Source organism: Pyrgilauda ruficollis, unplaced genomic scaffold, assembly GCF_017590135.1.
Source record: "Pyrgilauda ruficollis isolate IOZ18807 unplaced genomic scaffold, ASM1759013v1 scaffold28, whole genome shotgun sequence".
In the NCBI taxonomy this organism is placed as follows: Eukaryota; Metazoa; Chordata; class Aves; order Passeriformes; family Passeridae; genus Pyrgilauda; species Pyrgilauda ruficollis.
The window spans coordinates 420,297-433,745 of record NW_024524155.1 but is presented as its reverse complement, the minus strand read 5'-3'; the positions used below and the strand labels follow the sequence as shown (position 1 = coordinate 433,745).

At 36.0% G+C, this 13,449-nt stretch overlaps 1 protein-coding gene across 14 annotated transcripts in view; it reads left to right on the top strand.

Moving 5' to 3' along the window:
• The window catches only part of RALGAPA1 (Ral GTPase activating protein catalytic subunit alpha 1), a 130,612-nt gene that overhangs the window by 79,068 nt on the left and 38,095 nt on the right, over positions 1-13,449 (top strand). For all 14 annotated transcript variants that reach the window (XR_005955485.1, XR_005955484.1, XR_005955479.1 and 11 more), the window contains 4 exons: positions 2,396-3,260; positions 4,657-4,728; positions 5,661-5,784; positions 7,447-7,602. Coding sequence is in view for 4 of the 14 variants with exons in the window: in XM_041471840.1 (XP_041327774.1) it covers positions 2,396-3,260; positions 4,657-4,728; positions 5,661-5,784; positions 7,447-7,602 (1,217 nt within the window). In the remaining 10 variants the exon portion in view is untranslated. The remainder of the gene's footprint in view (positions 1-2,395; positions 3,261-4,656; positions 4,729-5,660; positions 5,785-7,446; positions 7,603-13,449) is intronic.

Genomic DNA, 13,449 nt, shown 5'->3' with positions numbered 1-13,449 from the left:
GAGTGGTCAGATTTTATAAAAGAAACAATGACAGATCTATGATTTTAATTCAAGTGCAAAGTTTTCAGGGCAAGGCTGTATTAGGACTGAGAATGGATCTTCCAAATTTAAATTAATTATTCCCCTCTATCTCACTGCATCACCTTTCTTTTCCATATGTCCCTTAGGCTCCTAAGGGAGTAAATTCTCCCTCACAGGCACAAAGCAACTATGGTCAGTTAGAGATCTTTAGGGCTTGGCACACAACAGTAATAGTAATAACATATGCTAGAAGGTCCTTATTTCTTCAGGTTTCTCAGCAGAACTTAACAGGGGGCATTTAACCTTTATAGAGTGGGACTCCAGGTATCTGGAGTGTGTCTCTGCTCCTGGGAACCTGAGAAAAGTATTACCTTATTTATCTCTGCAGTGGCAAGTGTTAAATACTTGGTATAAATATCCTGATAAAGATGGGCCACCCTCTGCATTGTCCAGGTGCTAGTCAATAATGTGCTGATAAATGATTCTTCAAGCACCTAGTTTATTTTCTCTTTGTTTTGTATAAAATCTGCTTCCAGTTCCTTCTTATGTTTCAGCAGATGGCACTATAACTTAATTTCCTTGTATGCTGCCAGTGTCTGGACACATAATTCAGCATCACTGAATGTTTTTGTATTTGTAAATTTCAAACCTCAAGAAGGCTATAGATGATAAAAATTATCTCTAATTTGCTTGTATTAATTCTCAAAGCATTTATTTATTAAAATACTTGAGTAGATCTGAGTTTTAGAGTTGTGTAAATGTTATGTTGATTTTGCCAGCTATTAACCAGATGAAATGTTTTCCTATTTGCAGTTCAGATGTAGTGCTTCCTAAAGGAAGAGAATAGCCAGAATCCCAAACATCTCCTACATGCTGTACCCAAACCTTTTGGGGGAAAAAAAAAGACAAATACATACTACCTGTTTATTTTTGCGGTTGCTGAATACATCCATCATCAGAAACTGAAGATCTATAACGGCAGTCAGTACACATGACAAATTTGCCTTTATTTTTCCAGTTAAACCTATTAAGACATCTGAAACTGAGAAATTTCTTTATTAAAGATTAGGCTTTGCAGCTTGTGGCTATCCAACACAAAGGGAGATGAATTCATTATACTTTACTTCTATGCCAAAAAGGTTACATGTTCTCAGTAAATACTGAATGAAAAAGTAACATAATTCAGAACATTCTGGTTTGATGGATTTTGGTGAGAAAGAAGATGGGAAGCGTTTGCAGCAGTTTTCAATGTTTAATGTAATTTAAAATGTATGAGGTAATCCTCAGGAGTAGTTTTTTAATCTTTCCTTTGTAAATCCCAAATTCAGGGCATCCATGCCTAGTTACAAGAGAGAGGATACATAAAACAAGTACTTTGCCATTTTGATCTTGTTCCCTCTTCCACCAGTCTTATTCTGCAGTGTAATATCTTTGTGTATGGATTCTTCAGTGGGTCCCCAGAACCAGTTGACAGTTCTCTACCTGAGAGACTCACTTTGTCTGGCTCATGTACTTCAGTAGAGTGGACTTGATAAGAATAATTCAATAACAATACAGTACTGTGTTAGTAGGGTGTGATATAAACATAAAAAATACCTTTTGTGAATTTAGATACCATAACATGCAAGTGGAAGGTATGCAGCAAAGAAGGATGTGGCAAAAACCGTATTGAAATACCAGTGCATCTCGCAGGATGAATTTCACCTAAGATGGGCACGATTAACTTTTCTTTCTCCCTTCCAAGGTTTTCTAACCTGAAACTTCTTAAAATGCAGTTGTGGCGTGAGATTTCATTTTTTAAATTTTTGAAAGTATTAGATCATGTTCAATATAGACAGCCTTGTCTTTCATTTTGTACTTTTAAATTATCCAGTGCTATTCTCAAGCTGACCTACAGCTATATGCTCCCCAGGGAAATTAAGATGGATTAGACCTTTTGTGCATCTATCTTCCTTTGTATTTCTCAGTGTAATGATGTGTATAAATATAAAAATACACTGCAGTTGGAATGGACATCTTGCAACACAGTTACGATCTCTACTTCAACAGCAATTCAAGATTTATTTTCACTAGATAAAAAATTGTGAATTTTAGAAGAACAGTTCTAATAACAAAGCTATGGCAAAGGAAGTATAATCTGTAGACATAGACAAGGCTGTAAAATAATGGAGATGCTTCTTTAACTGTTTTAGGATTTTTCATGCTGTTTATATACAAGACCAATGGTCATCAAGATAATATTCTTCCGTTACTGAGTTGCATGTATCCTCAGCTTGCAGTGCTCATTCTCTCAGGAAGAGACCAAAAGAAACACATAAATCTCAGTGTTGTTTTCTGAACTCTTCTTTTAAAACCTGTACTCTTTCTCTTGCAGTGAAAACTCACATGCAACAAGGATTAATTTCTGTTGCTGCTCGTACTGTGATTACACATCTAGTCAACCACTTAGGCCACTATCCTATGAGCGGAGGTCCTGCTATGCTGACCAGTCAAGTGTGTGAAAACAATGACAATCCATACAGTGAAAGTCCTGAGCTTTCTCCTGAACTTTTTGAGAACCCAAATCTTCAATTCTTTGTATTAAACAATACTTCCCTGGTGTCTTGCATACAAATCCAAGCAGAAGATGACATGCCTGGGGGAGGACTGTCTGCTGGACTTGCATCAGCTAATTCAAATGTTAGAATTATAGTGCGTGATCTGTCTGGCAAATACTCATGGGATTCGGCCATTTTGTATGGACCATCATCTTTATGTGGATCTTCACAACAAACATCTTTTGCACTTTCATTATCTCAGCAAGATAAACCAGAAGATGCTCTTTCATCTTTTGAGCATGTGGAGGATGTATCTGCAAGAGATGGAATTACACTCCAAGTTAAAAGGAAATTTAGAGACACTGTACCAACATGGGATACAATTAGGGATGAAGAAGATGCTCTTGATGAGCTGCTGCAGTATTTAGGTGTTACAAGCCCTGAATGCTTACAGAGAACTGGTGTTTCACTCAACATCCCTGCTCCTCAACCAGTCTGCATCTCAGAAAAGCAGGAGAACGATGTCATCAATGCAATTCTGAAACAGCACACAGAAGAGAGAGAGTTTGTTGAAAAGCATTTCAATGATGTAAATATGAGGGCTATGGAGCAGGATGAGCCAACCTCACAAAAGCCACAGTCAGCATTTTACTACTGTAGATTACTTCTCAGTATACTAGGAATGAATTCATGGGATAAAAGGTAAAGCTACTCATATTTTAAGAAATTTTTTTGAGGAATTGTGTTGTTCTTACCTTGATAATAGAGTTTGTTAAGCCAAAAATATTCCAGGCCAACTGACAAAAGAGAGGTGATGTGCATCTAAGGCCTAAATGGCAGCTTTCTTCTGCTTTTCAGCCTGTCATTTAGAGAGACAAAAAGGAGGAATCTGTTGCATTTATTGTGATTCCTAGTCTTTCCTTCAAAAGTGTTGGAAAGCAAATTGAAGGAATCATGTATTTTCTTTGCTTCCCATGTATGTTGCTGCAAAAATCATTACCTTTCAATGTCAGAATAATACTCACAAAGTGTCATATTCTCAGCTATTGTGTCGCTGGACAGTGTCCTGCTGCTTTGTCTGCTAAAAGCATGCTTGCATGCAGCCTCAAAGCCTTGCATATGTGTAGCTAATGAGAAAGATGTGTCCCTGCTATTTACTTCAACATTGACTGTGCTTGAGTACTGTTTGAATATTGTTTAGAACAGGAGAGAACCATGTTCAATTACACAAGTAATGTCTTTTTATATTATTATTTTTGTGTGGGTGTGATTAAGTGCATGTCTGCATATATATGGGGGTATGTACAAATATTACAAATATTAATTTTGTGGGTCTTTCTGAAATCTTCTGCCATTGCTTTCAAATTCCATGTTAGAATCATTGATATGTTTTCTTACTATGAAGGGAAATGGATATTTGGTAAAACAAAACAAAAAAAAAAATCAGTGTCACTGAGGTATCACTGGAATCAGACAAAACGTTGGTCTTACAATCCTTCTTATTTGGGTCTTTAATTCCCCAAGGCAGTCTGGTTTTTAACAGGACTGCTCTTAATTGCACACTGTTTTGTGGGAAACATCTTAAGCACAGTTGAAAAGACATGAAAACTGCCTTTCTTTCTCTAACATATTGGTTTCGTTTTTTGTTTAAATTGTTGCAGCTGGCTGGGTGATTACTGAGCTAAGTTCTGCCCTGGAGTTCCGGGTAGCAAAAGTTCTGTGTTGAATGCACCCACTCCTTACAACAGTAGACTAATGGGAGTGTCTTTTGTCAGTAAACATATCTATTTTATGGTTCTTCTGTAAAGAAGAAATGGATCCCAGTCAGATCCAATGGGTTGACAGAAGAAAGTGGAAAGAAATAAAGGTTATACTCGGGGCTGTAATGAATGTAGAAGATTTGCTGGAGTAAGAAAAATTGCTTGTATATATTTTTAATGTGTCTTAATTTTTATATGTTGGGAAAGGACTGTTGAAAAGGCAGAAGCATTTGTTGACTGTTCCTGAGTGGACCTGGATATGTTGTTGTACTGTTGTTGTACTGTTCTGTATCCATCAGTGAAGAGGTAATAAAAGAGTTACAAATTTCTCTATTTAGAAGGAGCTTTCATCTCCTGAAGAAAAATGAGAAGTTACTTCGAGAACTCAGAAATTTGGACTCAAGACAATGGTAAATTCTTTTAATGACTGCCTACTTACTTGTTTTAAGTGTGCTTTTACTCAAATGGCTGTAATTGCATAGATGTGAGAGTTGAGCTGACTTTTTTAATAGTTTTTTTAATTATTAATGTATTTTGCATCGTACTGTAGTTTTTTCTGTTATACTGAAGTTGCATCGGTTTTATTTGTAGGGTCAAATTCTGCACATAAAATACCATGAGATAAACAAATTTCAAAACATCTTATAAGCATTTGTGTATGCTTAACATTTAATTCTTTTAAAACATTGATATATCAAAGCCTTCACATTTTATGTTTTGGTTGATTGTTTAGCTGTTTCAAATGGTCCCAGTATTTGAAGACATGGACTTCTAGTTAGAATTGTAGCACAGAATTGAAAACTGACTTGTTTTTGTAGAAGTTGAAACAAAACCCAGTGGAAGTTGTAGAATTGTGAGAAATCATCTCCATTTGTTCCAATGTCTAACAATAACCTGTCAACAGAAGACATTTAAATGATTATTTAAAAAACATTGTAAAAATTTGTTGGACAAGCTGCATTTTCACAATGTTCAGAAGATGCTGTTGGTAATGGGCATTGCAGTGTGTATAATGCCCACATTACAGGTTTTCCCATGTCAAAAGCCCACCTGTTCCATTAGTAATTGGTACAGGCAGCACCATCCTGCATCTTGGAAGTGATGAAAGGGGTAAATGCTGCTCATGTATAGCAGAACTTCAGGCTCTAGAGAAGATGACGCTAGAAAGTACAGAATGAGGACATGAAAATATAGGGGATATTCAAAAAGAAGCCGTATCATTGTACTGTAATTCCACTGTGCTTTTTTATGCTTTAAAAGCCATGCTCTGTGTGTATTGTTTGCATATTTTCATTTCGTGTTGGTTAAGGCACTGTCATGTAATGACCATTCTGTTTTACAGCCGAGAGACACACAAGATTGCAGTGTTTTATGTTGCTGAGGGACAGGAAGATAAACACTCCATTCTTACGAATACTGGGGGAAGTCAAGCCTATGAGGATTTTGTAGCTGGTCTTGGCTGGGAGGTATTTATTCAATGTTTTTATCCTAGGTTTTTTTACAAAGACAATTACCAATGCCTTCATATATTACAAGTCTTTGGCTCTTCAGCGTTTCTCACAAGTACTGAAATACACCAGTTTAGAAATGGACTTAGAGAAGAATTCCTGTTTTAGTTTCATTAGCATTACTAGCCATTTAAATTCAAGCTCTCAACAACTGAAGAAAGTCTGTGCAGACAAAGATAATTCTTTAATGTGCAGTCCTGTACTTGGCTTTCATGGACTGATTAGGAGGCATCTTGATTTCCCTGTAAGCTTGTAAAGTATAAAGTCCATTGAAGTTTGAGCTTTGCTCAAATTTGGAACTTCAAAAAGTACAGACAAGCAGCTTCTCACATACTCTCTTCTTCCTGCCTTCCACTGCAGGCATGTATCAGTTCACACACTCCACTCTACTTCTCTTCCAGTCAGAAATATTGTGATCTACCCCATCATCTGTATGGGCCTGCAGCTCTTTAGTCACTTGTTCAATACTGTCATAAGGATTTCCTTTTTTCCATCTTTCTTTCAGATGCACAGAATTAATTACCAGTGTAAAGTTCAATTTGGCACTGTTGCACAGAATACAGGAATGGCTTTTGGTCCTGGTTGTCTGTATAGGAAGCTGCAGGTTTTTTGCTCCTCTTGCAACTTGTGCTCATCAGGAGTGTCCACATGAGTGTCTATCTTACTTGTTCTTTGTGTTTCTTTACTCCTTAGGTATAAAAGGACACTACCAAATTAACTGTGTGGATAATGACTCTGACTTTCCCACAGGAACAGAGGAAAACAGCTACAAGTCTGCTGACTTTCATGAGCATAGATGTTTATTTTCCACATTCAGGAGGAAAAAAACCCAACACTAGTACCATAAAATATCCTTCTTTTGTGGTTTAATTCTCTTAGGCAGTATTAGCTAGTTTAAAGAGTTGCTAGTTTGGATTAATATTCCATAATGAGACAACTAATATTTTAACATTAAATTCTCATCCTTTAGTATCAAGAAAACAAATATATCCCATGTGGGCAGAGATTAAATGTGTTCACATCTGAAAAACAACTTTTTGTAGTCACTGTTTTAAAGGTGAAACAGCACATTTAACATCCTTACTTATTTCGGTGTCAGACTATTTCCCATTGATCTAAGACTTAAAAGCTTATTTACAAATTATCAGTTTGTTTCCTGTGAATTTTTTTTTATATTCACAAAATTAAAAAAATCTCAAAAAATATATGGAAGGTAATAAATTCCCTGGCTGTTACACAGAGTTTTTTCCAGAGCTCAGGCCAAAGTTGAGGTAGTATAAGAGAATTAAAAAAAAAAAATCAGAAAGCACATGTAAATGACTATACTCAGATGATCAGGGAACAATGCAGTAAATATTATTTACACAATCTTTCCTTTCTTCTAACCTCATTTTTCCAGTAGATTCTGTGGTGACTGTGGAACACAGAATGCTAGTGCACTGCAGTTGATTTCCAGTCTAGTCAGCAAGTCTGAGCTCTTTTAGAAACCAAGTGTAACTATACTGTTGGGAAAAGGATCTTCACTTTTAAAGTTCAGTTGAAAGTCCATTTTAAAGTATAAAGCATGTATTTATTACCTGATAATTTTTTCTTGTAAAGTTTCCTGGTCTTTATTTCTAGGTAAATCTCACAAACCATTGTGGCTTTATGGGAGGACTGCAAAAAAACAAAAGCACTGGATTGACCACTCCATATTTTGCTACCTCAACAGTGGAAGTCATGTTCCATGTGTCAACAAGAATGCCTTCTGATTCAGATGACTCTTTAACAAAAAAGGTAGGTGTCTCTGAATAAACAGTGTTCTCTTGGTAATAAACATAGAGAAATCAGAGTCAAAGAAAATCCAGTAACTTTTAAAAAAATCCAACGCAACAACAAAACACCATCTTTACCTGCTAAGTTTGTATATTTTCTGCCAATTTCTAATTTTACCATACTGGTGTTATTTACCATCATTGGAATTGTTGGCAAGAACAAATGAAAAGTGCAGGGAAGTAATGGTTGGTGCAGAAAAAAAAGTATTACATCTGAATGATATCTTAGTACTTTTGAAACCTTAGATGCCAATTAAGAATTATGTGGTAAGTGCTTTCTGAGATGACTTTTTATTCACCTAAGGGTCATGTGCAGGTTATTAACATAACTTTCCCTTTAAAAAAAGTTTAAAATATGAAAACTATGTTTATTGTATGTAAAGTGTATTGTCCTGGAGGAAGCACAGATTCTCAACAGTGATATGATCTCTTACAGCTGCATTAAGAAAAAAAAATGAGTTTCTGTATTGGTATTTTTTTTCTTTAGAATTTAATAAATTCCACATTAATGATAATAAGTTACAGTCTCGAACATGTGTCCTACTATAAATGAACAATTAGCTGTCCTCAGACTGTCCCCCCATCCTGCATACATACATCTTCAGATGTGCTAATCCATTCACTAGACACGTTAATGAGCACTGGTTGAAGTGTAATATTGGAGGAACTGAAGCTGGTTGACCTCAGCATGGACTTTAATACTTGTAATTAAATTAGATGGTAGACAGTTAGTAAAGAGAGAAATAGCCATGCCTCTGGCAAGCTTCAATTATTAATGACTTCTTTTTCTTTGTGTTCAACTTGAAGAAAAAATAGTATTGTTCTTATTATAGACTAACTATGAATTCTAACTTGTCACTGTTCCATCTCAGGTTGGTTTGGTGGAGTTTTTTAATTAAAAATGCTTTTGCTTGTGTTCCTATTATGCTGCATCCTTTCTGTTCTTTATTTCCTGAAGTGGAATCAGGGTAATACTAAGGTTGTTAAATGATTTATAGAAGTGGTTAATAGCAAAAATAACTAATTTTAAAATTAGGTTGTTGCTACTGTTTTGGTATAGACCAAGTGGCGGGGGGGGTCTGTTTAAGTTGACTGGCTTATTTTTTAAACAAAAACCTGGTTTTATAAAACACAGATTGTAATTAACCTTAAAATGTTTGTTTATAATCTGTTGGAATTAGATCATTACAAAGTGTTGAAAAGGGGGAAGATGGGTGAAAAATAGTTAATAGTGAAAAATAATTAATAGTGAATAATTTGAAAATGCTGTGGACTTCAGCTGAACACAGAGTCAAGATCTCATGTCTGTTTCCAGGAGCATGTCATGAATGTTTTAGGTAGCTCAAAGAATGACCAGCAAAGGCATTAGCAAAAGCAGGTGTAATATTCAAATAAAAGTGTGATACAGTTCTTTGGCAAGGTTCAGTGTACTGCCTACTGCACGCTTAAAGCACACAGAGAAAAGTCAGACTAAAACAAAAAATCAATCAATCAATCTAAAATCAACCAAGTATGGTCTGTGTGGAGGCAGGGCATGAAAAAAGGGTAAGGATGGGAAAGGGTAAGGATAAAAAGCAATGAGGAAGATCCTCCCAATGAGTCACAAGGTTCAGAATGGATCCCCTTGCCAAACTTAGCCCCAGACTTGAGCAACAGTTTAGGTTTAGAGCTTTTTCTGGCATGTGAACTTAACAGCATTTAACATTGATAGCTTAATTGAAACAATTTAACAAAAGCTTCTATAGAATTTACTATAGCACAACACTTATAGACCTAACTTACTTATAAATATAAAGTACTTAATGTGAGAACAACGTTCATAGTACAGTTGCTATACCACATTTACACTTGCATGCACCCAGATCTAAAGGAGTATGTGTGAAGTATACACCTGTAAAAAAATCTCCTTGAGTTCAGTGAACCACTCATGTCAGATGCCTTTGCATCTTCTCAACAAGTGAAGGGCTTCGTCCTTGAGCAGCAGGAGTATCAGCCCAGGCTCCATTGGTGGCATTTGGCAGCAATCCTCTGAGTACAGCAGACTTGAGAGTTTGCTGCTTCTGAGGTGTGTCCCACTCAGAGACTGCTGGCTGCAGCCAGGAGAGCTCAAAGGATCTCACTTCCAACCACTGTTTATAGGGCTGCAAGATTACAACTTTGATTACCAGTTCCAATTGGACTGTTATTCATGCAAGAAAAACAAGCTTCCAAGGTTGTTCATTAAAAACAGGAGCTCATTAGATAGCACAAGCTCCTGGGACCAGACAGTGTTTCTGATACACTAAAGAGGAGCTTAGCCCGTGTGCTGTTTGTCAAGGCCAAGGCCTAATGAGCATTTCTAAGTCCAAGGGGGTAGGGAGGGATACACCACCACAGAGCGCCCTGCATGTACCTATAGCTGTTCTTGCCAGGCAAGGTTCAGGGCTGGTCCAGGCTTCCTGTGACTCAGCTTGTGAAAATTGTGTCAGCTGGGCTTCTTCACAATTCCAGTTTGCCCCAGGCCTGTTTCTCTCCTGCTTTACCAACAGTCTCACTCATCAGTGATTTGGAATTTTTGAGGTCTGTATGGATATGTAGAGTGTATCAATAGATTCAGATTATATTTGTGGCTCAGCTTCTGGTTGACTGTTAAATCAAGCTACTTTTTTTTCTCTGTGGGTTTCTTTTCTGTTCTTCCTCAGTGTGTTGATTTTGTTCTTTTTCAGCATATTTTCCCAAGAACAGAGGCTTGTGAGCCTCTCTCTGTTTCTCCTCCCTTCCCTAACAGTTTTTGGCCTATTCCAGTCAAATCTAATACTGTTTAAAAGCTGTTCATTTTGTGTATGTTTAATGATGATATGTTAGGTAAAGGGGATAGAGTAGGTAAGACTTTTAGTGCTCCTACTCATCAAGTAAAGACTTGTGGGAAGAAGTATTAGATACCAAGGACCCAGCAGCAAAGAGAGATGTCAAGAAATTCATCCTAAACTTGAAAGAAACATCAGCTGAAGTTTACATCTTGGGATAAATCAGCAAGTGCTATCAGGAGACATGAGTAGGAAAACACTCTTAATTCATTTACTGTTTCTGCAACTACTCATGATGCTTGAACTGAACATATCAGCAAAAGGATTGTGTTTTGTGAAATCAGATCACACACACTATCAAAATTATTTGAGAGCCATGTGAGTGCTTGTTGTTGTTCTGAGTGCATGTACTCTTTGTGACCTTCAGAGAAAGGGATTTGAGCTTCTCTACAGGTCTTTCATGGGTTTTTTGGTCTGTTTTATTCAATGGGAGAAAAACAAGAAAACTTGCAGGAGTTGTCTTCAAATGGCTGCTGGTTTTTATATTGTAAATGTGCCTAGAGGTACATGATAGGTTCATCTTATAAATGGAAATTAAATTAAATTAAAACAAAACTTCTTCCTGCCAGTTGAGCCACTGTAAAATCAAGATTTTGATGTTTCAGGAGCTAAGCCATTTTAAAACTGATTTTCCATCAGTCTTAGAGAGTAGTAAATTAAACTTTTAAGTGTCTTGATACCTCTGTAGTGTCTTGATACCTCCATTTGTTTCTGGAGATATGAACAAGGGCAAAAAAAGACATGAATTCAAGAACCGATGAAAAACTTTTGATTGTGTAATGGAACTTAAGATTGAAATATGTACATAAAATAACTATTTAACTTGCAAATACAAAATTAAGGCTTTAATGCTGATAATGCAATCCATTCTGGTTTTGTTACAATTAAAGGTTAGAGTAAAAAGTATTTACACCTTACTAACTTGCAGAGAATATGAGAACTAAGTAATGTGAAGACTCAGTTCACAGAATCAGAAGGGTTGTAGAGGCACATAAATGAGCTATCATCTGTCTAGTTCCTCCTTCCTTAGGAGAAAACTTCCTAAAGGAGTGAATGCATTGTAAGTGAGAATTTTATACACACAGAATGTAAATAAAAAGCAGTAATGTTGTTAGTGATTAGAATACTCATTAATCTTGAGCTTTTGGTATATTACACAATTCTGAGTTGTGCGTGACATGATCCTAACCACATAAAATTGTTACAGCTCCCAGTACTTATGTTTTTTTTGTGTTGCTAACAGGTATTGGGAACTTGAAGGTTTTTAGATGTGAATTATTAGTACAGTATTTTTTTTTAGTTACAGTTAGATACACATATTGCTAAAAACCCAAACCAAACAAAACCCCTAACGCACCATAGTTACTGAGACAAAGTTTTGTGAAAGATTCATCTAGAAGGTACATGCGCTGTAGACAGTAGTGCTGTTAACATTAAATGGACAAAAGTAGCTGCATAAAGCCATTATTTCATATATCTTTGCTCCTTTTGTTCTTTTTGTAATAAACACTTCAATTTTTGAAGAAGAAAAAAGTTGAGGCTAGCTGTTCTATCAGAATAAAATATAATAGCTTTTTTCTGCCTCCTTTAGGTAAGTGGGTATTAGAAATTACAGTAATTTTGGCAAGAGTTCAAGGGTTAATGTAACAGATAAATAAAAGGAATTTTCAGTAAATTGAGCCCTGCATTATTTCACTTGTCTTGCCCTTCCAAACCTAACTCATTTAATTTTAAAAAGTAAATACTTAAATTCTTCCTGACAGTGTGCTTTGCTTTTACTATCGTTTATTACTTCAATTATACTTGGTATCACTTAGAACAATCTGCCATTTGGAAATTTCAGTATAGCCTGCAGCTTAGTTTAAAGTCTGGCTGCTATTGTAACATGTACAGCATATGACACTAATGTATCAAAATTAGATTTGATCATCCCTCCTGGTTATATTTATTTCACGTTTCTTTTGTATTCAGTTAACATAAATGTATTAGGAGAGCTGACACATGATGATGGTTATAGAGTAAGAATATTTTAAAGTATTTTGAGTTAAATTTGAAATTTCAGGTAACCTAACAGTCAGTCATTTTTATATATTTGTTCTAATGGAGTAGAGTTTCAAAGCAAGCCTTAAAAAAATCTGTTTGTCTGTTTTATCTCCTCAGGGCTGTCTTCCCGACAGCTCAGGTTTAAAATGGCTAAAACAGAGCTCTTAATCTCTTTCTCATTGCCACCTTTCCTGATCTCCACAGATAACATGACCATTGTGCCTGTCACTTGTGCCCAATAGCCTGAAATCATCTTTAATTTGGTCCACTTTCTGGATTCTTACATTCATTCTGTGCTTACAACTCTTTTTTTCCCCACCTAACATTTCTTCCAACATAACCTTTCCATACACATACAGTTAAAATTTATTAGTTAAAATTTATTCTCTGTATCGTAAACCGTTGTTTTCATTGCTGAACCTTCCTTTCTCTGGTCTTGACACTTTCATTATTGAAGAATGCTGATATAAACAACATTTTTCTAGTCTTTAACACCTTTTTACATTTCTAAAACACCTTTGCATTTGTCCATCTCCATGTTTTGTGTCATGTCTTATGCTAGATAATGAACTCTCTAGAGCAGTGTGATCTGCATTTAGAGTGTTAGAATACTGGTGTGTAACCTATAATTCCAGGTGTTTCCAGTGTATCACCAGCTCAAAGTATAACATTATTTTAGGACTTTTTTTATTATTTATATTATTGCAGTGACTTACGTCTCTGGTACTGATTTCCAATTTGTTAGGCTTACTGTGATGTAAGCACATAAGAACTTGTAAATTCAGGAACACAAGGTCAGGAAGTAAGTGTTAAGACAACTGGTGGTGAGTTTTGAATAACCGTTAACACAGAATTCAGTCTTGACAGCTGTCCGTTCTGTGTGCACCAAATCCCATTCTGATAGATCACACTGGGACCAC